The 25,010-nt window shown below is 37.1% G+C and overlaps 2 protein-coding genes across 2 annotated transcripts in view; one reads left to right on the top strand and one right to left on the bottom strand.

Moving 5' to 3' along the window:
- Positions 1 to 11,709, bottom strand: part of vir (VIR_N domain-containing protein) — a 68,308-nt gene extending 56,599 nt beyond the window's left edge. The window contains exons 1-7 of the mRNA XM_069832060.1: positions 11,608 to 11,709; positions 11,108 to 11,220; positions 10,716 to 10,851; positions 10,398 to 10,619; positions 6,148 to 6,300; positions 3,639 to 4,719; positions 1,652 to 2,172 (exon numbers count right to left, since the gene is read on the bottom strand). Of these exons, the coding sequence (XP_069688161.1) occupies positions 1,652 to 2,172; positions 3,639 to 4,719; positions 6,148 to 6,300; positions 10,398 to 10,619; positions 10,716 to 10,851; positions 11,108 to 11,220; positions 11,608 to 11,664 (2,283 nt within the window). The 5' untranslated portion in view covers positions 11,665 to 11,709. The remainder of the gene's footprint in view (positions 1 to 1,651; positions 2,173 to 3,638; positions 4,720 to 6,147; positions 6,301 to 10,397; positions 10,620 to 10,715; positions 10,852 to 11,107; positions 11,221 to 11,607) is intronic.
- Positions 11,710 to 11,797: 88 nt separating this feature from the next.
- Positions 11,798 to 25,010, top strand: part of Oseg2 (intraflagellar transport protein Oseg2) — a 54,387-nt gene continuing 41,174 nt past the window's right edge. The window contains exons 1-7 of the mRNA XM_069832061.1: positions 11,798 to 11,984; positions 14,675 to 14,818; positions 15,219 to 15,331; positions 19,638 to 19,823; positions 20,008 to 20,095; positions 22,571 to 22,785; positions 24,196 to 24,363. Of these exons, the coding sequence (XP_069688162.1) occupies positions 11,946 to 11,984; positions 14,675 to 14,818; positions 15,219 to 15,331; positions 19,638 to 19,823; positions 20,008 to 20,095; positions 22,571 to 22,785; positions 24,196 to 24,363 (953 nt within the window). The 5' untranslated portion in view covers positions 11,798 to 11,945. The remainder of the gene's footprint in view (positions 11,985 to 14,674; positions 14,819 to 15,218; positions 15,332 to 19,637; positions 19,824 to 20,007; positions 20,096 to 22,570; positions 22,786 to 24,195; positions 24,364 to 25,010) is intronic.

The raw sequence follows: 25,010 nt of genomic DNA, 5'->3' as shown, positions 1-25,010 counted from the left end.
AAATTAAGAGATTATTTCCACAACGCATAACATACTACATTAGCAACGTGATTATACAGATAGAATTTCGCAGTAACACATTTTCGGACACATTTTGAGAGACGTATGATATTATTTTTATTTTTACTATCTGACCTGACAGTGTTATTTTCAGTCGGCTTACGTACATTCACATACTACATTAGCAATATGACAAAAGTATCATTGGATTTCTTTTTGATGTGTGTAAAATCTTTTTTTTCCTACTTCTATGTATAAAATATAGTTGAATAATTTCGAGGGAAAAATTGTTCCGGAGCCGGGTATCGAACCCGGGACCTTTGGTTTAACGTACCAACGCTCTACCACTGAGCTACCCGGGAACTCTAACCGACACCGATCCAATTTTTCCCTCTATATCCACAGACCTCAAAGTGGACTGACAACCGTCAAGAAGCAACTTCGAGTGCACACTAACTCCGTGTGACTTAAATTGTGGTTTTCTGTTAACGAACAGTGACGTGTATTATGCAAATCAAGATTTCAGGTATAACTCCCTGTAGTGTGCACTCAAAGTTGGTTCTTGACGGTTGTCAGCCCACTTTGAGGTCTGTGGATATAGAGGGAAAAATTGGATCGGTGTCGGTTAGAGTTCCCAGGTAGCTCAGTGGTAGTGTGTTGGTACGTTAAACCAAAGGTCCCGGGTTCGATACCCGGCTCCGGAACAATTTTTCCCTCGAAATTATTCAAATCAACTTTACAGGGAGTTATACCTGAAATCTTGATTTGCGTAAAATATAGTTAATAATGTGAAAAACACGGAGTTTTTAAGTTAATGTCTGTAACTTTGAGCGACTGTCCTTGAGCTTAATTTTAATATGACCATTACAAATGCTAGTCGCACTGAAATTGCTGTTACTTAAAATCGAAATGCATGTTAGTGGGTATCATAAGAATGCGTGCATAAAAACATCTTTCGTTTTGCCAGTTTTGTCACTTCTATTACTACGTTCTGAAAGAGTTTTTTTCACACCAATTCTTGTTTCATTGCATAATTTTGGTGGGTCAGTATTTCACAATAGTACTATTGGTGATTCAATATTAAGTATTAAATTATATGGTAGCAATCCTTGTGGTTTCAAGAATTCAAGAATTCAGTTGGATAAAACACAGTCTGCTCACTATGTACAACTACATTGAGAAATTCATAATACGTTCCTGGGCTGAGTAAAGATATTTATTGCATGAATTGTCTAGTTCTAGCCTCCATGATCTGTAACAACAATGTAATTTAATGTCGTGTTATAATTTCCAAGGCCTGGTGAAAGTCGATGTTGAATACAACAGACAATAATAAAGAACAATTGACTGTAGATTATTTTGCACAATTTAATATTATACATGGATATTTGATCTATTTATTTTTATTTTTTATATTTTTAATTAATTTAACGTCCATTTGCACAATTTGAATGTAGTCTATGTTCTTCTCCTGGTTATGAAGGTTAAATGTACAAACTTTGGAAAATATTGGTGAAAGCGTGTAGATTTGTATAGAGTACATACATATATACATACATACATAGCCACATTGACAAGATGATTGTTACTTCAATGATTATACACTATCACAAAGACTAAGCAGAGAAGAAGACCAAAAGTAGCATCTTACCTGTGGATCTGTCTCATCCACAATGTCCTCATCGCTGAGAATGGGTTCGAATGGTTCCACGTCCATCATGCTTGGCTCATCAGGTGGAATAGGCGAGCCAACCGGTGTTGCCACATTGCTTACTGTAGTGGGTGGAGGAGTGGATGGGGGGCCATGGATTATGTTACTTGGACTAGAAACAGCCGAAGCCTTGGCCGGAGAACCGGTTGCCGGGATGGAGGCAGAGAGGGAGGGAGGGGTGGATGGCTGTATCTTCCGGTCCGCGGACCCCGGCCTGGCAGGCGGAATCTCATCCTCAGCTGGCTCCAGCTTCAGACTAGGCTCGTCCTCTGCTGCCCCTGCAATGTCTCCAGCTACCATCAATTCAGATGTCTCAGCAGTCTTCGCTAACGCAAGAGTGTCCCCTTCCAAATCTGCTTCCGTCTCGGGGATCTCACCTTCTGAGATGGACTCCACATCACCGGGCGACAGAGACTCAAACTTCTGCTGAGCACCGGATGACGGCGTCGGCGAACTCACTTCTGCAATGGGACCAGCGTAACCTTTTGGCCTAACTAAATACCTAACTCTAATTTAATCCTAATCCTTCCACTTCTTCACCAAATCATTTCAAATGGTGCCTGAAAATTTTCCAGGGTTAATTTTTCCCCCCATTCCAATACCCCTGTTTTCACTTCCAACACCAATAATTAGCAGACTGACACTTTAAAAGACATCATGTAGGGCTTGAAAGTTGAAACTGATTGCCATAAACACAATAATTCTCAATGATTCCCGTCACAATTTAATATATTTGCTCCGTACCGGCAGAGCAGAAACCACTTACAGGACTGGGTCAATCCTGCGACTACACAGCGAAGCACTTCAGAGGAACCTGACGTATTTTCTTGTAGCTTTATGAATGTTAGAAACAAAGAAAAAAAAAGTAAACAAAAAGAAAATCTAAAGACTAATGGAACTCACAATGGCACGAATTGAACGCGGGCACTTCACTCTCCTCACCACATGTTGCATTTCACCACACTACATCAACTGAACAGCCGCGAGATCTTGTTACATCACTGAACTACGAGTTCAGCCACGAGATATGACACCATTAAATTCGTCGCCGCACCGCTTCCAATGTGATGCTCCGTTCACACATTGCACATTAGCAAAAAAATCACTGTATTGGTGTGAATATAAGTGTGAGACTTGCAAAACCCCATGTGAAGTCTAACTGCATTACGGACCTCTCTGTCTGAAATGCAACATTGCTCAACTGAGCTCCTGCTTCAGACGGCACTTCAAACCAGCGCCAATTTAATTCACTAACGAACTACTGTTCAACCACGCAAATTACAAACATTGTATGGCTGAACAATAGTAATGAACCGCTTCCTAATAATTGGGGAAAACTTATATTCCACTCAATACAGCACATCCTATCTCTAAATCTTCCAATCCACTATGAGATTGATATGCTAGATCTACAAAATATTTGGCAGCAAATTCTAGGATCTCATGTAAGAAAACACTTAAGTAAAGGGACTCATCAGACATGGCCATGAAGCATTAAATTTCGTAACTTCCATTTACACTTTACTTTTAAAGTGTTTCCTTATTTATCTTCTATTTCAGAAATCGCCACCAAAATTGTTAGAGGCTATATACTTAAATCTAGCAATCTAATAAAAATAAATTATTAACACGTTAAATAAATTAAGAACCAGAGAATAGATCTACTTTCAGTGAAAAGGCTCTCAAGATCTACCCTTTGGTAAGAAGCAAATTGATATGCACAAGTTCACCTGAAGACAGATACCTGCATTGGGAGGCCAACCCTATCTGCCTCTGTGTCTGTGAGTCTTAATCCAGGCACGTGGACGGTCGTCAGGCACATGAAGCCACTGAGACGTGAGTCTCCTGCCCGTAACTCGAAGACACAACATTGGGCCTCTGTCTGAGTCAAAAACACCGACGATCAAGTCAACAACAAAGAATGTACCTTTCTTCACTTTGCCGGCCTCACTTCTGCTCGGCGATGCTGAAGATGGCCATCTTGGTGCCATCTGCTGCTGAGGAAGCTTGTCTTCAGGAGTGATGGGGCCGCCCGGCAGTTGTTGCAGGGGAGGCGTGTGCGGCCTCTTTGGAGAGCGCAGTGCAGGCGACGGTTGCGAAGGAGGCGAGCGCGGTCGCTTCCTGATAGAAAGCACCTCATCGCGTTCCTGCGACATCTCGCGCCCGGGGCCGATCTCCCAGGGTTGATCCGGAGGCTGGTGCAGCAGCGATCCCTGCGGTCCCGGCGGCGGGCCCTGGCTTCGCTCCCAAGAGCCATCGCGCGGCTTGCGTTCGCCTCGGGAATGTGGTCTGGCCATGTCGTGATGATGCGATGGTCCCGGAGGAGGATGAGGGTGCATGTGCGAGGGAAGCCTGTGCAGATTCCCTGGACCCGGGCCTTCGTGGTGATGGTGGGGGTGATGGTGAGGTGGTGGAACCACATGATCCGGAGGTATTGGCAGTAATGGAGGCCCTTTCGACTGCGGGTGATCGCCTCTATCCGCCCATGGCAATCGCTCCATCGACAACGAAGAACGTTCTCTGCGCCCCCCTCCCCAACCCGAACCACCACCCCCACCACCACTCCCACCTCGATCCCAGTCTCTGTCACGAGACACGTCCTGGTACTCGCGAGCACTACTAGTACTTCTTTCCCGCTCCCTATCTCTCTCCCGATCTCTCTCTCGCTCTCTATCCTCTCTCCGGGACCTGTCCTCCCAATCCCTGTCCCTATCCCTATCGGCATCTCGGTCCCTGCTTCGATCTCTGTCTCGACTCCTGTCCCGATAGCTGTCTCTGTCCCTATCACGATCCCTATCCCTATCACGTCGTTCTCGCTCTCTGTCCCTTTCCCTGTCGCGATCTCTTTCTCTATCACGATCACGATCTTTCGCTCGGTCTCTTTCCCACGGTAACTTGTCCTCCACACCTCCACCACTCTCCCAAGGCAAACGCTCTTCCTCATACGGTGGAATCGATCGAGGATCTTTTGGGGTCTCGTAAGATTCTCCAGGCCCATGCAGCACAGTCTGGAAGGAACACACATTCACCAGATGTAAATAGATGAACTACACGATCTTCCTTGACCAGAGAAATAAGAGGTCCACTTCAATTAGTCTCCTAAACTAAAATGCATACAGCATTTACATCCAATTCAAGCACCCAATTTCTCACACCTTTTTAGATAAAATAACTCAAAGTAACAGCGCAATAATGTTTGTTATGAAGCATATTTGCTTGTACAAGGGTTGGATAAAAAGTTATGGCAACACTGTCACGTGACGATGGTGCGTTCGAGAGCTGCCAGCTGTGTGGACATGAACAAGGACTGTTAGATGAGTTAGTGTAGCCAGCGGCGACAGTACTCTGTCAATCTACTGCAGTGTGCAGAACGTTGACTTTCATAGGGATAGTGCAAGCGCCCTAAGACCATGTTTACAAAACTAGAGCAATGTTCCTGGATTAAAATTGAAGTGACACGAGGTCGTAGTGCACAAGAATGTTTTCAGGGACTGCGTGAAGCATGTGACGATGCAGCGTTGCCATATCGCACAGTGGCATGATGGGTTAAAGCGTTCCAGGAAGGCCTTGTTGGACCGGTACGAATCGTCGCTATGGACGAAACCTGGACTCGCTCGTACGAATCAAACTTGAAATGCCAATCAAATGAATGGAAGCATCCCGGTTCTCCTCGTCCAAAGAAACTGCACCCTACTCAAAGTGCTGTGAAGGTGATGTTCATTGTGGCGTATGGCATTGATGGGGTAATACTGCACCACGCCATATCTCCAAGGCAGATGGTAAATGCAGACTACTACTGCAGGTTCCTGCAGCACCACCTTCATCCAGCCCTCAGGAGAAAACGACGACACTTGGTGGTACAGAACCCCATCATTCTTCATGATAATGCAAGGAGTCACACCGCTGCTGCTATCAAGGACCTCTTGCGCCGCTGGCAATGGGAGATTCTGGAACATCCTCCGTACTCACCCGATATGAGTCCATGCGATTAAGATCTCTTCGCCAAAGTGAAAGAACCGCTGCGAGGGACCCGGTACAATACCAGAGATGAACTTATCCGTGCTTTAGGGTGGTCAATACAGAACATCAACAAAGATGGACGCGCTGATGGTGCACGCCACCTTCCAAACATTTGGAAAAAGGTGATAAATAAAGGGGGAGACTACAGTGAAAGTATGTAAATGTTGTACCCCTGTGAATAAAGCCATGTCAGAAATATCGAAATGTTGCCATTACTTTTTATCCAACCTTTGTACGTACCAAAAAATAAATATCATGGTTTAAATTAAGTGCCTGGTTATGAGTTACATGGTTATTTTGTTTCCTTGAACTATAAAACAGCTACCCATGAGGCAATGGCAATGTTAAACAAATTATGTGTCTATATTTCTTAGTCATTTTCAAGGACGAAGAAAATACAGAGAATAAAGTAATACCCGAGGTTGCTGTGGCCACTCCTCCCTGTATGAATGTGGTGGATATTCTGGAGGTGGTGGATGGTATTCTCCTGTATAATTGTTATTGTAGGGATCTGTAAGAGCAGGTTCCACCATGTAACCCCGATCGACTGGTGGAGCCAACTCTGCTACCTGGAATAAAAATTATTATATGTTAGTTCAAAACTACTGAATATGTTGCATAGTTTAAAAATAAATTATTATTGTTGTTGTTGTTTTCTAATGCCAGGCGTTTGACAATAAAGTCATTTGACTCTTGCACTCCAATATTTTTCAAAGATATTATCATGACCAGCCACTGAAGCACAGATTTTGAGGTGTTCCGAATCCTATTTCTTGGTTTGAGTTGCACAATGGGCAGTTAGGGGAATGATATATTCCAATTCTATGCAGGTGTTTGGCCAAACAATCATGGTCTGGTGCCAATCTAAATGCAGCTACAGACGATTTTCGTGGTAAATCGGGAATTAACTGTGGATTACGATGCAGAGAGTTCCATTTTTTCCCTTGGGATTGTGTTATCAAATTTTGTTTGTTGAAGTCTAAGTATGTAGATTTAATAAATCTTTTCACAGAGTAATACGTAGATTTAGTAACAGGTCTGTAAGTAGCAGTGCTGCCCTTCTTTGCTAAAGCATCCGCATTCTCATTTCCCAGGATTCCACGATGGGATGGTATCCATTGGAATACAATTCTTTTATTGAGTGATATTAATTGAGAGAGCATTTTAGTTATTTCTGCTGTTTGAGATGAAGGTGTGTGTTTAGAGACTATTGATAGAATAGCTGCTTTGGAGTCTGACAATATAACTGCATTCTTAAATTTATTGATGTGGCATAGAAGATTCCTGAGGTTTTCACTTATTGCAACGATTTCTCCATCAAAACTTGTTGTTCCATATCCAAGAGATCTATAAAGTGAGAAGAGACAGCACGTAACACCTGCACCGGCACCTTGTTCTCTGGAGATCAAGGATCCGTCGGTGTATAAATGAAGCCAGTTTTGTGGAGGGTACCTAATATTAATTGTCTCTAAAGACAATTGTTTCATTATTTCAGTGTTTACTTCTGATTTCAGTATTTCTTCTGTTAAATTTAGATTATATTCTATATTTAATAGAGTTAAAGGGTTTGGTTTAATTTGTAAGTTATCTTTTAATTTCGGGATATTGATTTTCTGTTTTAATTCTTGAACAATGGATATGAAACTTTGAGTTTTCAATCTACAGAGAGGACTGTATGAATGCCAATTGTTTCCTGGTAATCTGATAAGTTTTTCATATTGAATCAGTGCTTTTTCTTCTATTGTCATTTTGATGCTGTTAATATTAGTGAGGAATCTCATAGAATCTATTGGAGTTGTTTTGATTCCACCAGTAATGAGCCTGAGAGCTTGGTTTTGAACATATTCTATTTCGTTTATGAAAGGTGAAGTAATTAAAATTTCTCCGGAGTATGTCAGCACTGGCTGTATAAACATTTTGTATGTAGTGTTCAAAGTATTCCTAGAGCATCCCCATTTCTTTCCTGCTAGTCTTTTTAGAAGGGAGAATCTTTTACGAGTTTTTTCAGAGATGTATTTCAACACCAAAGGAGACAATTTTCTCTTGCTTCAATGGCTTCTGTGAGATGTAGATAATGATAAACAAGTGGTTTTAGTTTGCAACCAAAAATATTTTCAACATAAAAATCATTTGATACTTTACCTGTATATTCTAATGCACTGTTGTAGCCTCCTTCCCACTTGTCACCAATTACTAAATTAAAACCACTATATACATCTCGGAGAAACCAGCGAACCAAAAAAAAAAAAATAATAATAAATAGAAAAAAATAAATAAATAAAATGCCTTCTTTGGTGTAGCTTCTCTGGAGAAATACCAGAAACTTAACTTCACTCGAAACCATTACTGAATTTTGTTGCACTTAATACAGAATTGAAATATAATTACAGTCAATACTAGGTAAATATTTTTATACTGTACCTATGTTTTTAAGGAAAAAAGTTAAAAGAAAAATCATAAGACTACAATAATGCCAATACTTTCTTCCTTGAGAAATTCACATTAAGAAACTACTACTGTGAATAATGAACTGGATAAAATTATCAATTTAATAAAACGTATTATCATTATGCTATCAACACGTTCTAAACATAACTATAAATTTTGTAATTAATTTTTAAAACAGAAATATAATTCACACATTAACTACTGGATAGGCTACTATTATGATAAAAAAAATACATATTTATAAACTGATTCCATGCTACACAAATGTGAAAGATATTTGAAGTGTTGGCTGGAACAACGTTATAAGTTACATTTACAGGAGCTGGAAAAATGTGTACACGTACAACATTGTTCTTATAGGGTAGCAAACTTTTGAGTGGACAAATTTCACGTACTGCATTGATGGACAGTTGCAAGCCAAAGAGTATAGCAAGGTAACATGACATACATTATTACACGGAAACACGCCGAATGAAAATTTTGTAACTTACAACGCTGTTCCAGCCGACGCTTCAATTAAGAAAAGAATAAGTACAAAAAAATTCTCATCCTAAATTTGTACACTACTCAGCACATGTTTCAAATGAGAATCTAACAATTCCTTCATTCCTTGAATGCAAAAACTGCTATTATGGGCCTAACAACTTTCTAAGTACCTATCTATTTTATGAGGGCTACATAAATGGAAAAGATAATTCAGAAAGAATTCGAACAGAAATTCTCTTGCTAAATGCGTACACTACATAGCACATGCTTCAATTGAGAATGTCACTCAATGCAAAAACTGCTATTATGCCTGTATCAACTTTCTAAATATCTAAGTAATTTTATGAGGCTCTCGAGCTTCATGTGAGGTTAATTTACATTTCATAATTAATACCAGTTAACATATATCATTGTAGAATACTTGCTCAAATTAATATAAAAATAGTATCACAAATTTCCTTAAACTTCACTGCAATTATGCTTACACATTACTTTCGAAATAGGGCCTACGTATTTTTAAACCAGGGTTAGGTACGGTTTATATAAAACACTTTGTAGGCCTACTAAATCCAGGGTCCCGATTTTCATATAAAAGTCCCGAGTCCCGCTTCAATTCGAGGTGGGACACAAAAAGTCTCGTCTTTAGAAAATTAATATCACTTGTATAATGTTATTGTTACGTAGTAACTTTTTCTTTTAGGCTTAAATAATTACATTAAATTTAAATTAAGTTTCTTAACAATGTAGGTTTGCACATTGGAAAAAAGCTAATATTTTGGTAAGTGTAAGTTTTGTGACAACGAATTCAGTGGTGAATATGATATTTCTAAACATTTAAAAAGAGACGTTCATCAGAAATGCATGGCACAGAGAATGGAAAGAAGCTTGTTGAAAATGCTAAGTCCAGTGATAAATATTTGGGAAGCTCTAACACAAAGTAAATATGAATTTAGGTATCAATAAATTTTATGTCAATGTTATCAATTAATAAACATTGAAATTTAAATATTTTGTCACGTGATCCCAGACAACTATTGTTAAGTCATTAAGTTAATTTGGCATAACATTATTGCCACAAGCCCTTCAGAAAGACGCCAGAGAAACATAATGTAACTTACGGCCAGATGTTTTGTACTTGGAAAACCGGGTCAATGTAGAGTATCCGCCGCCCACCAAACGAATATTGGTTAAACGAGCGTTAAGCGACTTCCGCCGATTTTGGAATAGACACCGACGCACTTAGGTTAGGTTAGGTTAGTTTAGGCTTTTATTATCTCGTCAAGTTGTTTAGGATTAGTGTAAAACTGGCCTATGTCTCCTATAGTAGGCGGGACATAAGTAACATTCACCTAATTTTTTTATTTTATATTTTTTTATTATTTTTTATACAGTCGTGAAAATGTCAACTCTGCCCATATTCATATCCCTCTTTCTTTAACACAAAACATAAGTACTAAGCCTACGCCTATATGATGAAAAAGGATGTCCCTCCTTGGTAGATTTAAAATCTGGCAACCCTGACTAAATCCACAGTTTGAATTAAAGTTATCCTGGATGAAGTAAATGAAATAGAAACCTGAAGATCAAAATTAATTTTCACACCATATCAAAATTCAAGAATGATATTTGTTTGTTTGTTTTTTTTTTTTTTAATCTAGATTCGTTAATAGCCTATGTCATTAAGTGCGTACAATTCTTGGCTGCAAATGAAGTTACATATCATAATTCTTACCTGTGCATGTTGCTGAACCCATTCTGCTGTAGCTGAATTTGTAACAATATTATCAGTCACTCGAGGATCAGCCGGGCAGGGACCTGGTGGCGGAACAGAATGTGTAATCAGCCCAGGGGGAGGGGGTGGAGGAGCCTCTTGAACTGACTTGGTAAGCACTCCGTACACAGCCAACGTAATTGTTGTATACCACCCCCGTAAAACCAAGCCATCTGTGGGAATCTGTAATTACAAACGCACACATAAATATTTAACAAATGAGAACACAACTCTGGTTAAACTATTAAAATTGTCACACTGTAAAAGAAAAACACTCACCCTTCGATCACATTCCAACTGGATATGAACATTTTGCTTATATTCTAATCCCCCAAGACTTTCAAATGTAGAGGCTCCAGGTTTGCTCAAATCATTTACAAAGAATTCTATTTCAAATTGTGATGGATTTGTTGCTCTGAAAAGCAAAAACAAAATGAGTGTGAAACGGTGCATATTTCCAATATTTTAAATCTTGCTAAAATTGTTATAATTACTAACATGCACGCATGCACTTTATGAAATCGAATGTACGTGTTAAAATTTAGCACTGGTTACATAAGTATTCAATATTTATCCGTACATATTAAAATAAAAGAAATGTAGGGCATTCAACTTCGTGACGAATGAGAATTGCAATTAGGATAATACTATATTTATGAAATAGAGCTTACCCTAGTCGAACTCCACCGGGAAAATCTGCTTGAACACGTGCTCCCAATGGGATTATTCGGACTTCACTAATGAATACAGGTTTTGGAAATTGGACAAGATCTAAATTTAGTTCCTGTAAGTAAATAAGGGCAATAATTGCTTTGCTTCTAGTTCAGACTGTACAGTAACCAACACCCATTTATTCACTAAAAAACAAACAAATCTACACACAATACACTACACAAAAGAAAAACAACATATAAAATTATCCTGAAGCAAAGTGACTATATCTACAGTCTTGAACTCATGACTATTGATTCAGTTTTTCTCGTACAGTTATTTCGTTCTAGGCCCAGTGGGAGGCTAGCACCATTACCACCAACGCCGTCCAACCGGAATCACTTAGAATTCCTTTTGCGTAGTAAGAATTAAAGAATTGTGCGTAACACTTATTTAAAAACATTTAAAAGAACATAAAATTCTGCTAGGAATAACATACAGAATCTTATAGCCTACTTGCCTCTGAACTTTCATGTGAAAATGTGTCGAAAAAGAGTAATTCTGTACTGTCAGCCATGACAATTTTAGGCTTCAGAGAGGTTGCAGGGTAGCCAACTACACCACGAGTTGGCGAAATCTAGCAAACTTTAACGAAATTAGCGTAATGTAACGAAGTTGCCCATGTTGCCATGACAACCAACGTGCTTGTAAACAATGGGAATGTAACGAGAATTTCACATATTTTCGACGAATTAAGTTTACTGACATGCGTAAAGGTACATGTCGTAAAAGTATGGGCATTTTCATCCTCTCGTGTGATATATTTTTGTAATTAAGGTAATTAATGTTGTCATCAACATGCAGCTCAAACATCTTAAGACAATTATGCAGGCTGAGGTAAGAATGATCGGTGTATAATATTGTAATAGACGCTAATGTAATTTATTTCAAGCAAAATTACAACAGTTTGGGGTTAATTCATGATATAAAGTTAAAATAAAAGAAATGTATAGGCCTACTGCAACTCAGGTATTCTGTTCCAATATCCTGGCCAGAGTGAAATTTTGTAGCTCCTGAGTAGAGTTTTGTATTACAGAATAAAAGGACGAAATTTATTTCTATAGCTATCACTTCCAGAACAACTTTGAGGTCTCTTTTCAATTTCCACATAAGTACGAGGGCGTCTTTCGCCGCGAGTAAAGAAATTGAGACAGGATGCACTTCCATTTCTTTACAGAGTACTATGTTGCCTGTTCTTTAAAAAAGGTTGATTAGTGTACTTGTGTTTAATTCCTTAATTCGACTTTTCTATAGACCTAACGATTTTTCAGTACGGTACCAGTGTAAGCCTATATTGTTAATGTTATTTTGGTTTCTATTTAAATGTATTTGTTCTACCTTTATTTTGTATTTATCTTTGTTATAGTTCATAACTGTCTGTAGCATCACTCTTCATGCTCATAGAATTAAATACAATAAATAAAATTAATTGAAGTCTGACTAGTGTAATATGTAGCTAGTCGGCGATGTATGCAATGGTGGGGGAAAGGAACTGGCTGGTACAGTGAATTCTTGATGGTCAAGATACAGGTCCTTCGCGGTATGTCCAACATCTTGGTTATTGCCAAGCTGCTCCTGGCAGGATTCATTAGAGAAGTGGAGTGGCACACCAACATGTTAAGTCAAGTCACATAAGGGACGTTCTTCCAGAAAGATGGGCAGTTGCTTTCTAAGAAAGCTTCTTTCATTCAAATATCCAGATAGAAGGAATGGCTCTATAATGCTACCATCCATAATCACTTCCTTCATGTTTAGCGTTCACCTAACTTGATGACACCTTTCCCTCACAGCCTGCAGGTTCCTTCCCTTGTAAATGAGGTCTCATTAGACCACAGTATTATTTTCAGGAAGTTCTGCCTTTAACAGCCAATTATAACACTGCATGCGACTCAGATGATCACCTTCCATAAGATGTTGAGTAGACATATATCTATATACAGATACTCATTCTCCCATGGACGATGTACTCGTAGTCTTCGAACAATTTTACGTCAGTGGTTCCCAAATTTTTTGAAGGTGCGACCCACTTTTGGGCGAGAACTGTTTGCAACCTGCACTACCGTACTGGTACTAAACACTATTCGAAAAATACTAATCCCTGTAAAATCGAAAACAACAATAATTTTACTCAAAATCAGTGAATACTATTCAATTTCTAATGTACCGGAAATGCAAGATGAGAAATCGGAATATGAAAACTTATTTTCCAATTCTCTTTGTCTTCTTAGACTGGTCTTCCTTGCTGACATGTTTTTCGAACACTTAAACACTTTGAATAGTAGTTTACAAGGCCAAGATGTTAACATAATAACATCCAGAGATAAAATCGACGGCTTTATAAGGAAACTTGATTTCTGGTCGACATCACTTGACAAAAAAAAAAATTATTCATTCCAGTGTATTAAAGAACTCATTGAACATTTTGCTACGATACGACAAATACTTACTGTTTGTTTTTTAATTTAATCAAACCCTTTTCTCAATTTTAAACTGCAGATTTTTTTGGAATTTCCTAGAAGAAATTCAAAACAATAATTATGGCAGTAACAAAAAGATACTGAATTCGTTTTAGACAGCTGCGTTCAACTGGCTGAAATTCCAAAAAAAACATTAAGGAAAGACTCATTGAAATATGTAAAGACCCAGAAACAAAATTTGGGCCACCTGAATTGTCCAAGTTTTAGTTATAACATACTGCACAAGATCAGTGCATACTGGAAAATTCAGGTGGCTCTGGATCCGTACCTACTAATGAATGTTGAAACTATACTTTTTTTTTTTTCGCAGAGCCTAGACCAGTTTCAGATCAAAAGAATGCCAGAATTCCCCAAGCTTGCAAGAGAAGCTCTTAAATTTTTTATAGCATTTTCAACTTCGTATTTATGAAAAATAAGTTTCTCATCTATGACTGCCATCAAAACAAAAGCGAGAAATCTCCTTTAAATTTAAAATGTCAATGTATGTGTATCGATTTATAAAAAAACAGACACATTTATTGCATTAATTATTTTTTACTTTATAACTTCTCAAACATTTTTTATTCTTATGTTCAACATTATTGATGTTTATGTTCCTAAATACAATACCGGTATATTAAATATATGAAGACTACAGGAAGAAAAGGGGGAATGTCAAGATTTTCAGAAGAGCTAATTTAAAATTCAAAACTAATTTATTCAAGAAGTGTGTTACAAATGATAAATACCACCATGCATTTTGAAAGGTGGTTAATCTAGTAATCAGTATGTTCAATATGTTTTGTCGTCTAACAATAAACTTTCAATTTTTACCATTATCTCAATTTTCACCAAAAAGTGACATTCCCCCTTTTATTCCTGTGGTCTTCATATGTTAACAAAGTGCTTCTTATTTAATTTTATAAATCATATCGTGACCCCCACTTTGGGAATCACTGCTGTATAAAATACTGGATTATAACGGAAGTCCTCAGTGATTATACTTCATACAATGAAGATAGTAGTTGTAGCGCGAAGATATTGTTATATAACCTTCAGTTTTTCTTTTAGGATGGAGTCGCAAAAATTGCGGCAATGGCTTGGGCACCAAATAACATGAAATTAGCCATTTGTACATCTGATCGCATAATTCATCTCTTTGATGAAATGGGTGAGAGGAAAGACAAGTTTTCAACAAAACCTCTGGAAGCAAAGGTATTCTTAATATATTAAACTACCTCTTGTAATTGTTTAGTGTCCTTGATGGCCCAGCAGATACCTGCTAATCCTTGAAGCCAAGATTCGCCAGTTCAAACTCTGGCTAAGAATGATGGATTTTAAAGAACGATAAAATCTTTAGCATGGCTTCCTCCGGTAGGGAAGTAAATCTTGGAGGTGTATTTTGTAGGTTTGGGGCATGTAAAAGAACCCAGACAAAATATGTTGGCATTTCTCGTTCATGTTGAATTTCAATGCTAATTAACCTCTGCAATTGAAAGAGGCCATTAAATGAAATACCGTACTATTTGCAATTTCTTATATAGGCTATACTATTGTTTTAAGATTGATTTATATATAGATTATGCTTCTTATTATGTACTTACCTTTGTTTCAGTATGGGAAGAAAAGCTACGTTGTCAAAGGTTTGGCATTTTCACCAGATTCTACAAAAATAGCAGTAGGACAAACAGACAATATTATATTTGTATATAAAATAGGAGAAGAATGGTAAGGTGCTATCCACAGTATATCAGTGTTTAATGCTGCCTATTCATGTACAGTACTGTAGTATAAGGCAGTTTTAGAGGGAATCACTACCTCCTTCTCCTTTTCCCTACCTAGCATTAAAAAGGTAGAAAACATGTTCCTCATAGTACAATAGTATCGTGAAAAATAATACATATATAGAACCTCTTTCATCAGTACATAATACTGATCTCTAGGGAGCGGATTTTTATGTGCTAAAAAATTTAAATATATTTATTTTTTATGTGCTAAAAAGTACGAAAATATTTTCTAAAAATAAAAAATATTTTTTTTTTAATATAACAAAACTACCTTACTTACCTTAAAAAAAATGTTACTAGGTACTCACCAACCACACTTGAGTGCTAGTAGTTGGCCGAGAATTGCAGTGAACAACAAAGGTCATTTCCAAATTCTCCATCAAAAATGCATGCCGATTATCTCTGAACAACGACTTATACTGTGAAAATGATCTTTCCACATCACAGGACGTCAGACGTGCATATTCAAAGAGAGGAATGTCACAAACACAAACACCGTCAATTTCATCTACACCTACCTCCAATACTTCAGCAACTTTACACATTTTTTTATATCCACTGTTTTTCCCAAACACATTCTGAAATTTGTCCCTTAGTAATTGTGCTTCTGAACCTGGTAGCGACTTTAGTTTAATTTCCACGGCACGCACCTCCCTGTTTCAGACAACAGGTTTTTGGATGTTTCGAGTTTTGTTATGGTGTCACACAAAAAGCTTAGATTTGCTAATAGGAAAGCCAAATCGTTTTTTAAACAACCATCTTTCAGTATATCTTGAAGGATATCGATTGACGAAGCCCGTTAACAGGGAATCACAACAAGATGTATTGCCTTACTTGATGGACATGAGCGAGAGGCGAGAGATTTGTTTAAATTAAATAATGTTCATACCCGAGCTCTTATCTGTTGTGTTTCACAAACAAAGCGTGGAATGAAATCATCTTCAGCAACAATAAACATTCCTAATTATGTGTTGCAAGATCTCTCCTCCTTGTCCATGTTAATTTATTCTCTAATAATAACACTGATATGCTGCCTAGCTTGAGGCGATACTATTATAAAAATGGATCACGGATACACCACACAGCGCTTAGAAACACAAAGCAACCAAGAATTCTTAAAAAGATAGCGTACTTCTGAGTGACGTAAGTGATTTAGTTTTAAAATGTTTAAAAGTTCTTGTAAAAAAATTATTTAATTAAAAAACGCCAAGATTTATGTGTTTATAATAGATTTCCTGAAAATATATATTTACATAATTTTTTTTGTGAAAATATGTGTTTTTATGTGAAATAAAATTCGGGTTTTAAACTTGAAACTTTATGTTCGGAATTTGTAACTTTGTTAATTGTGTTTTATCACACGCAAAAATAATATTTAATTACATAGGAATCTGCTCCTTACTGATCTTTCTCTACTACTGAAACGTACATCTAGTATGTAAAAACTACATATTATGTAGTCTCAGAAAAAAATAAGCTATATTGAATAAGATATATCTAAAAGTTTACTTATTCACAAAGTAATCTCTAAGAAAAAACAGTGGGGGGGAGGCAGCGAAAAATTATCCCTGGCTGGTGTAACACATACTATACACATATGTCACTGCTTTACCTTACTGATTTTGAAATACTATCATTCAATATGCTTTGGCCATAAATATTAAATTCAGGAGTGCATATTTCCCCATGAATAAGGTTAGCTCATTTTTGTTTTCTTACCATTGGGAATCAAAATAGAAGTCTAATGTATACATTCAGTTACCCTAATAATTCACATCTGAAATCATCTCGAAATGTATGAAGCTTCCAAGTACATTGGAAGGATGTGTGAAGCTAGGGCATAGCGCTCTTTTTGTCTTTCAAGGGTACTTATAAGTTCAGAATTACAATTGTTGCATACTACCGAACACAAACGCACCTCCCCCCCCCCCCCCACAAAAGAACTGAAGAAACTGAAAGAACAAGGACTGAAGATGGCTGATATGGAGCCGACACTAGTTAACTAGGTACCTAGTTCACAACTTAGTTTCCATTTTAACACATGAAAGTTGTTATTATGACCATACCGGTATTCCTGATTGTTGCAGTGAGTTTCTTCTTAGTTGAAAAACAAGAGTCGGCTATTTTCGTAGTAAAACAATTGCGGTACTGTTGTGAAACAATACAAATCGCAACTATATTGCAACAGTTTATAAACAATCGTGATTTAGTGTTTGTATACATTATTTCCAAGTGCATACCAAGCAAAGAGAACAGTATTTTCCAACCACGAATGTCAAATTTCAAGTACAAAACTATACATTACTGCAATAGGAAGTAAATATACAAGCGTCAACAGAAAAATTAAATTTTAAGTTGTAAATCATTCAACAGAAAATGGAAAATGGTCATCAGGGAGAAAGATAAAAAATACGTACGAAGTTGGTATATATGCCATATTTTATGTTCTTAAAAACTGCTTTTGATGCTTCATGTAATAGTGGCAGGGGCGGCTTTCGAAGGGGGGCTGCGGAGCTGCAGCCATCTTTGTGGCTCTTGTCACGTTTTATGTTGTGAAATACATTTATTATACAGTCTCTATTTAGCGGCTCGAATTTTTTTATAAAATTTCGCTTTCATTGAAATGCACGCAAGCGTTAGTGAAGTCACTTCTTCCCCTAGTGCTGCCAGAGCGAAACCAGAGACAAGGACTATAGGGTGAAGCCACTTCCTCCCCTGGAGCTGCCAGTCTCGTCTCGGATGCTTTGCGCGTTAGTTTTACCCCTCCTCCCTGCTGCCCCTTGCCACGGATCCAGAGTTTCCAGGAGCTGCAAAATTTGCAGCAGTTTGTCAGTAGCGCGCAGTTTTAAATACATTTTTTTTAATGTTGTGAGTATAACAAGTGCAACAATGTTTAATTTTGTACAATAATTACAGTCTATTCAGTTCAGAACATTCACAATTCAGGAGAAATGTGAAATTAAGTGCCCATCAGTTGAATCTCATAATGGAAAGAGCCGCTAAACAAAATAAAAAGGCCCGCATATTTTTTGCTAATTTATCCAGTATCCCTGCTCTCTTCTCTCGATCTCCTCACAGTCTGTATTAGATTAATGTGTTTCAAAGACAATTCCATCAGCTGGGGCAACAAGATGGATTTAAAATAGGAACAGTAAATGTTGTTCATGAGAAGAAGGAGCCATTGCTAGAATGTTTTCAAACCATAATGGAATCTGAAACATCTAACAAAATCACAATAAATGAGGCAAGCACGGAACAGTGCACAGTTGAGCAGCGAGATCTGTGAACATGAAAACCCTAAAAAGCGTCGTAAGGTCGAAGGGATTCAGACAAGGGTTGCGACAGCCAAGGAAGTGTGTGACCTCATTATCACACAAGCTAACACCTGATTCCAGTTCATAGATCATCTGATATTATCTTCTCTTCTGTGTCAAGAAAAATTTGAATGCTGCAAAAGCTCATTTCCTGAAAATGACCTAAATGTATGTGTGAAGCTTTTTCCAATGTTCGATAAAGACAAACTAAAAACGGAACTGTGCTGTATCAGAGACAAGAATTCAGAAATATCAGTGACGCAGTCAAGCTCTTGCAGTTTTTTCTATCTGAGGCCTCATTTTCAGAAGTTGTGAAACTACTACGCATAGCTATCACCATACCAATGACAACTTCTGAACCAGAACGTTGCTTTTTGTGTTTGAAGAGAGTAAAATCCTATCTTAGAAATACGATGAGAGAAGTGACCGCATTACATATGTTTTCCATTGTAAAGATTATGTTAAACGACATACTGGATTTTAATAAAAAGATGATTCAAAACTTTGCAATCTACAAGACATGGTGCATGGAACTAATCTTTAAATAAAATAAGTTGCTTGGTTTATTTTTGTATGCAGCTCCCCTCAATTCAATACCCACGAGCCGCCACTGAATGGTGGCATTCTAAATTTTAATCATACAGTAATCATATTACTTTTTCGTAATACTTATCTGACTTTCTAAAACTAGGTATAATTATGTCCACTAATCTAAAAATGTATTTGCAGCTCTGTACTTGTAGGAGTTTCATTGTCAAAACAAAATCAATGGTTTAATGAACTTGTAAACATTTATATGCTTAAGTACTCTTTGTCCCTTGTGGCAGCTCATAAATGGTGAGAAAGATTTCTAAATTCTAAATTGAAGAAAAAAGTTGCTGTCATTACATTCGTAAATACGGTGATTACTAATTACAATCTCTATTTTTTTAGGGGTGAAAAGAAAGTCATTTGTAACAAATTTCCGCAGCAATCAGCTGTAACATGTTTAATTTGGTTAAGTGATGGGCCCATAATATTTGGGCAGGCAGATGGAAAAGTCCGTACAGCCAATCATAAAACTAACAAATCACAGACTTTGTATGCCACTGAATCGTATGTTGTATCTATTGCATCCAAGTGAGTATGTCTTTAATTTATTTAATTATATGGTACCTAATTTTGTAATAAATATGCTCATGATGGAACTCATATAGTTCTAAATGTAAATACTTTTAAAAATAAAATACCGTACTGCAGTATTTATCATCTGAGTTGTGTGAATTTAATTGTATTCCTATATTATTATGTCCTTTTTTTGTAGCCCTCGAGGGACAGGGTTTTTATCAGGACATGCAAATGGCACTATTGTCCGGTATTATGTGAATGAAGACTCATCTATGGAACAACAGGTGAGGCTAATTTTTATACGTCATAACAGCACATCTTTTTATTTTTTGTCGTAATCTTTTTTTTAATATTCAAGATATTGTAATGAAGTGTTCCATCTACACGATTTAAGTGCATTTCATTGCAAGTGCTACTAGCAGAAGTTAGCAGAAAAGGATTCTGCCCTCACTGTGTGTGCACCCATAAACCTCACAGATCACAATTATTATAAATACATCACCACATTGGTATCATTAGCTGTTGATAGTTAATAGGGTGTCAAGTGTAAAGGTGTTAAGTAGAATGAACCTAGTTTCTTATTGGTAAAAGGATTTTTAAAATGTTAGGCAATCATGTGTACAGTAAAAAGTAATTAATTTTATTAATATACTGTACATTATATGTACTTAAAACTTACCAAAAAAATCCGTGGTGCTACAGAAAATTTCTTCCTCCATGAGAACTAGAACCAATGTACATTCTGTAATGCGAATCCTAGGCAGGATGCCTTAGAACATACATGGGCACAATTTTCGGTTATGTGAGGCACTCGATTTGAAATAGTTTGTTTACTAGGAGAGGAGACTGCAGAGTAGGATGGGAAATATAAACTGCTGTGACCTGCGTCACCTTATCGTAATCGCTAAGGCGGTCAGTGGCGAATTATTAGGAAAGCGCTTGGTTAACGTGAGAGACTCGAAAACTTTTATTCAATTTGGCAAATTAATTCGGCAGCTTTAATCATAAACCTCTTTACTGTTTTTCCATCGCTGAATTGATTTAAATCACAGGCGAGAAATTGCGTAACTAGCCAATAATATTCCATCACGTTGTCTACGTTTATTTTCTTGAATATTCTGGTGTTTATCAAGATTACTTAATAGATTTGCACGTTCTCGACCTAAAATAATTTCAGAAAATTTCGTTTTCTACGCACATTTGATATATATATATTTTTTTTTTTAAATTTATTTTGGAAATAATACGTACAAACAACATTTAATTCCTCGTACCTTTTAATGCAGTGTGTTTAAGGTGTAATGTCGTATTTAGTATACTATGCAAATGTTAAGATCATAAATTTTCTTCGGAATAGTACGAAAAATAACATTTAATTTGTCTTACCTTCTAATTCAGCATGTTCTTTATGACATAAGGAGTAATGTCGTTGTATATTAAATTTATTAATGCCTAATAGGATTTTCGAGCATAACATACACCGTATGTTCTCCCCTTCTAAACAGCAAAAAAACTCTTCCTCCCATTTCTCATGAAATAATCGTTTTCTAACGCTTACACACTGCTTTGATAATGTCATTATGCCACCACTGATATTGCTTATGAAACTGATCTAGTACCTGCCCACGCCTAGGAGCTATGTGAGGGAGGAACGGGGACTGTGAAGATGATGTCACTCAGAGCGATAAGCTCTGTGAAGGTCAGTGAGGCACGATGCCCATCTCTGCCTTAGACTGTGACACACTTATCAAAAGGTGATCCCCCAATTTCTCCAAATGTCTGAATTTCCAATCCTCACACCTTAACACCCAATACCGAAAACAGTCTTTCTTCTACAATGGAGCAAAGCATAGATAAATGTATAGACCATTCTTTTTTTAAATTAGAATTTCTGACTGTAACAAATCAGTACATATACTCTCTAGTAAACTTCCTCTTATACTGTATAATAAAGGAAATTTTCCAGTTAATTCAGCCATGCATAGTATAAATACCCGCAGAAAGAATGATTTTCATACACCATCATCCAATGTATCATGCTATCAAAACGGAGTACTACATTACATGGCAATAAAAAAAACAATAGTCTTCCTGAGAACATTAAAAATCATAACCAATACTAAGAAAAATTACTTAATATTTCACACCTCCTGCTCTGTAGAGGAATCCTTGACATTTGATAGTTGTGCAAATACTATGAATGTAATAATCCTTTGTGTATATTTCATATATTATTAAAAGGTAATCACCATATTGCATTGCAGTTAAACATAAAATATGAATGTAATAATCCTCTGTATATATTTCATACATTACTGTACAATAACTAACCGTAGTTGCATTTTTATATGTTAAACATAAAAACTGGACATATTCCTTATTCTAGCCATAAAGCAACTGTAAAGATATTATGGAACGAATAAATCTGTCTGTCTGTCTTAGAATGGAAATTGCAGGTACTTTTTACTACCAGAAACATACAATCTTTTTCATACTGCACAAAATATGAGAAGATATATTTAACATAATTACAAAGTAACATGCAGAACATGACCAGTTGCCCAACTTGTATGATCACTGACTCAAATGCAAGTAGATACTAGGTATTTAATATGAGAATCAAAATGTCATCTCACCATTGTCACCTGTGCACAAGTCATGTACCAGTTAAGTTTAGCTTCTATAACACATATAAAGTTAATAAGTGACATGATTGCATCATTTATTCTAAGCACACAATCTGTTGTCTGTCATTACAGGGTCGCGTAACCGTTCATTCAGCCCCACCATATGCGCTGGCGTGGCCGATGGGACACGTGTTGGCCGCAGGCTGTGACAAGCGCATTGTTCTGTATAACAGGGAAGGACAGGTGGCCAGGCAATTTGACTACAGTCGAGATGACACAGAGAAAGAATTCACTGTGGCTTGCTGTAGTCCAAGTGGACAAGCAGTGGCTGTAGGAAGTTTTGATAGGTAAGTGTCACCAGCATAGTTCAGAGATCTGAGGCTGCGCTTGGGCCTGGGTTCGAATCTCGTTTGTGCTGTTTACCTGGTTTGGTTTTCTCCCAAGTTTTCCCCAACTGTAAGGTGAATGTCAAGTAATCCCATGGCGAATATTCTACTTATCACATGTCCCTGACAAGCACAATAGGCCTTCGTTCGCAACAGAGAAAAAAAAAGTGTCACTTACACACGACACCTAGGAAGGCTTCAAAATTCACTATTATCAAAATAAAATTTCTTTCCAATGTGAAACAAAATGGCCAAGACAATTAAAACTAAAATTTCTACTAAACTAAATGCTCGCCCAATTTTCTATTTATTGAAGCAAGTTACACTAAGGCATATTATATTTATTCTGGATCACTTAAGTTAAATAATTAAATAAATGGCGATCTTACTTGTGTCAATTATGTAAGCATATGTGGCTTACAGGTATTTCGGTGCTACTTGACACCATCCTCAGAGCCTACTAGATCTCAACGCTATCTCAACTTCGCTGCCTGTTGTGTGGGTGTGTTCGTGTGATGAAGAGTTGTGTCAAATAGTGTGTGTGTTCTGAAATTGATCTGTGTGTTGAGAATTTGATTAGGGTGTGTTTTAGTGTGTCTGTATATTTCATATTGTTCTAGTGTGTTGAGTTTTTCGTTTTTGGGTTGTATGTGTAGGATTTCCATGTCTGTATTTATGTTATTGCATGTGTGGTTAGCATTAGTTATGTGTTCGGTATATGTAGATGTATTGTGTCCTCTGGTTATTGCTTTAATGTGTTCTTTGTATCGAGTTTGGAATGATCTGCCTGTCTGTCCAATGTAGAAACTGTCGCAACTATTGCATGTGAGTTTGTATACGCCTGTGTGGTCGTATTTATTTGTTTGTGTTGTTTGTGTGTTGAGATGTCTTTGTAGTGTGTTTTCTGTTCTGTATGTTATGTTGTATTTCTGTTTTCTGAATGAGGATGCGATCTTGTGTGTGTTTTTGTTTTCGTATGTTAGTGTGGTGTATTTCTTGTGTATGTGTTGTGTTTTGTGTGTTTTTGTGTTTGTTGAGTTTTTGTTTTGTCTTCCTTATGATGTTGTCTATTATGTTTGGGTTGTAACCATTTTCTTGTGCTATGTATTTGATTGTGTTCACTTCTTCATTGTAATGTTGTTGGCTCATGGGTATGTTGAGTAATCTGTGTACCATTGTCCTGAATGCAGCATGTTTGTGTTGTGTGGGGTGATTAGATGTGTTGTGTATGTGTGTGGTGGTGGTTGGTTTTCTGTATATTTTGAATTAACACGAGTAAGATCGCCATTTAATCAATTATTTATATTCAAGTGTTAAAAGTAGTGTACGAAAGATTCAACACTTCAGTTAATTCCTCGCTTGTATTTTTAGGTTACGGGTGTTCAGCTGGAGTCCTCGAAAGTCTTCATGGGAGGAGAATCAGCCAAAAGAGATTCCGTATCTTTATACTATTACAGCGCTGAGCTGGAAGAGAGATGGTTCCAGAGTTGCATGTGGGGCCCTGTGTGGGGCTGTTGAGATGTTCGAGTCAGTTCTCAAGTGAGTCAAATTAACATTATTTCTGAAAAAAATGTTTTATGGATAATAGATCGTAATAAATGGCAACAAAGCATTTTCTGACTTCATTTATTTCTATACCTCATCTTCTACATAAATAGGAAAGACTGGAGAATGCTGGGTTTGCAGTGAAAGACCTGCCCTTGGGCAGAACACTATGAATGAATCTTCTATATTTAAAAGAGAACTTACAAATTAAACCAAACCCTTTAACGCTATTAAATATAGAATATAATCTAAATTTAACAGGAAAAATACTGAAATCAGAAGTAAACACTGAAATAATGAAACAATTGTCTTTAGAGACAATTAATATTAGGTACCCTCCACAAAACTGGCTTCATTTATAAACTGACGGATCCTTGATCTCCAGAGAACAAGGTGCCGGTGCAGGTGTTACGTGCTGTCTCTTCTCACTTTATAGATCTCTTGGGTATGGAACAACAAGTTTTGATGGAGAAATCATTGCAATAAGTGAAAGTCTCAGGAATCTTCTATGCCACATCAATAAACTTAAGAATGCAGTTATATTGTAAGACTCCAAAGCAGCTATTTTATCAATAGTCTCTAAACACACACCTTCATCTCAAACAGCAGAAATAACTAAAATGCTCTCTCAGTTAATAACA

Source organism: Periplaneta americana, chromosome 7 (assembly GCF_040183065.1).
Source record: "Periplaneta americana isolate PAMFEO1 chromosome 7, P.americana_PAMFEO1_priV1, whole genome shotgun sequence".
Taxonomy (NCBI): domain Eukaryota; kingdom Metazoa; phylum Arthropoda; class Insecta; order Blattodea; family Blattidae; genus Periplaneta; species Periplaneta americana.
Note: the sequence above shows the minus strand (reverse complement) of the source record. Positions and strands in the feature narration are given on the sequence as shown.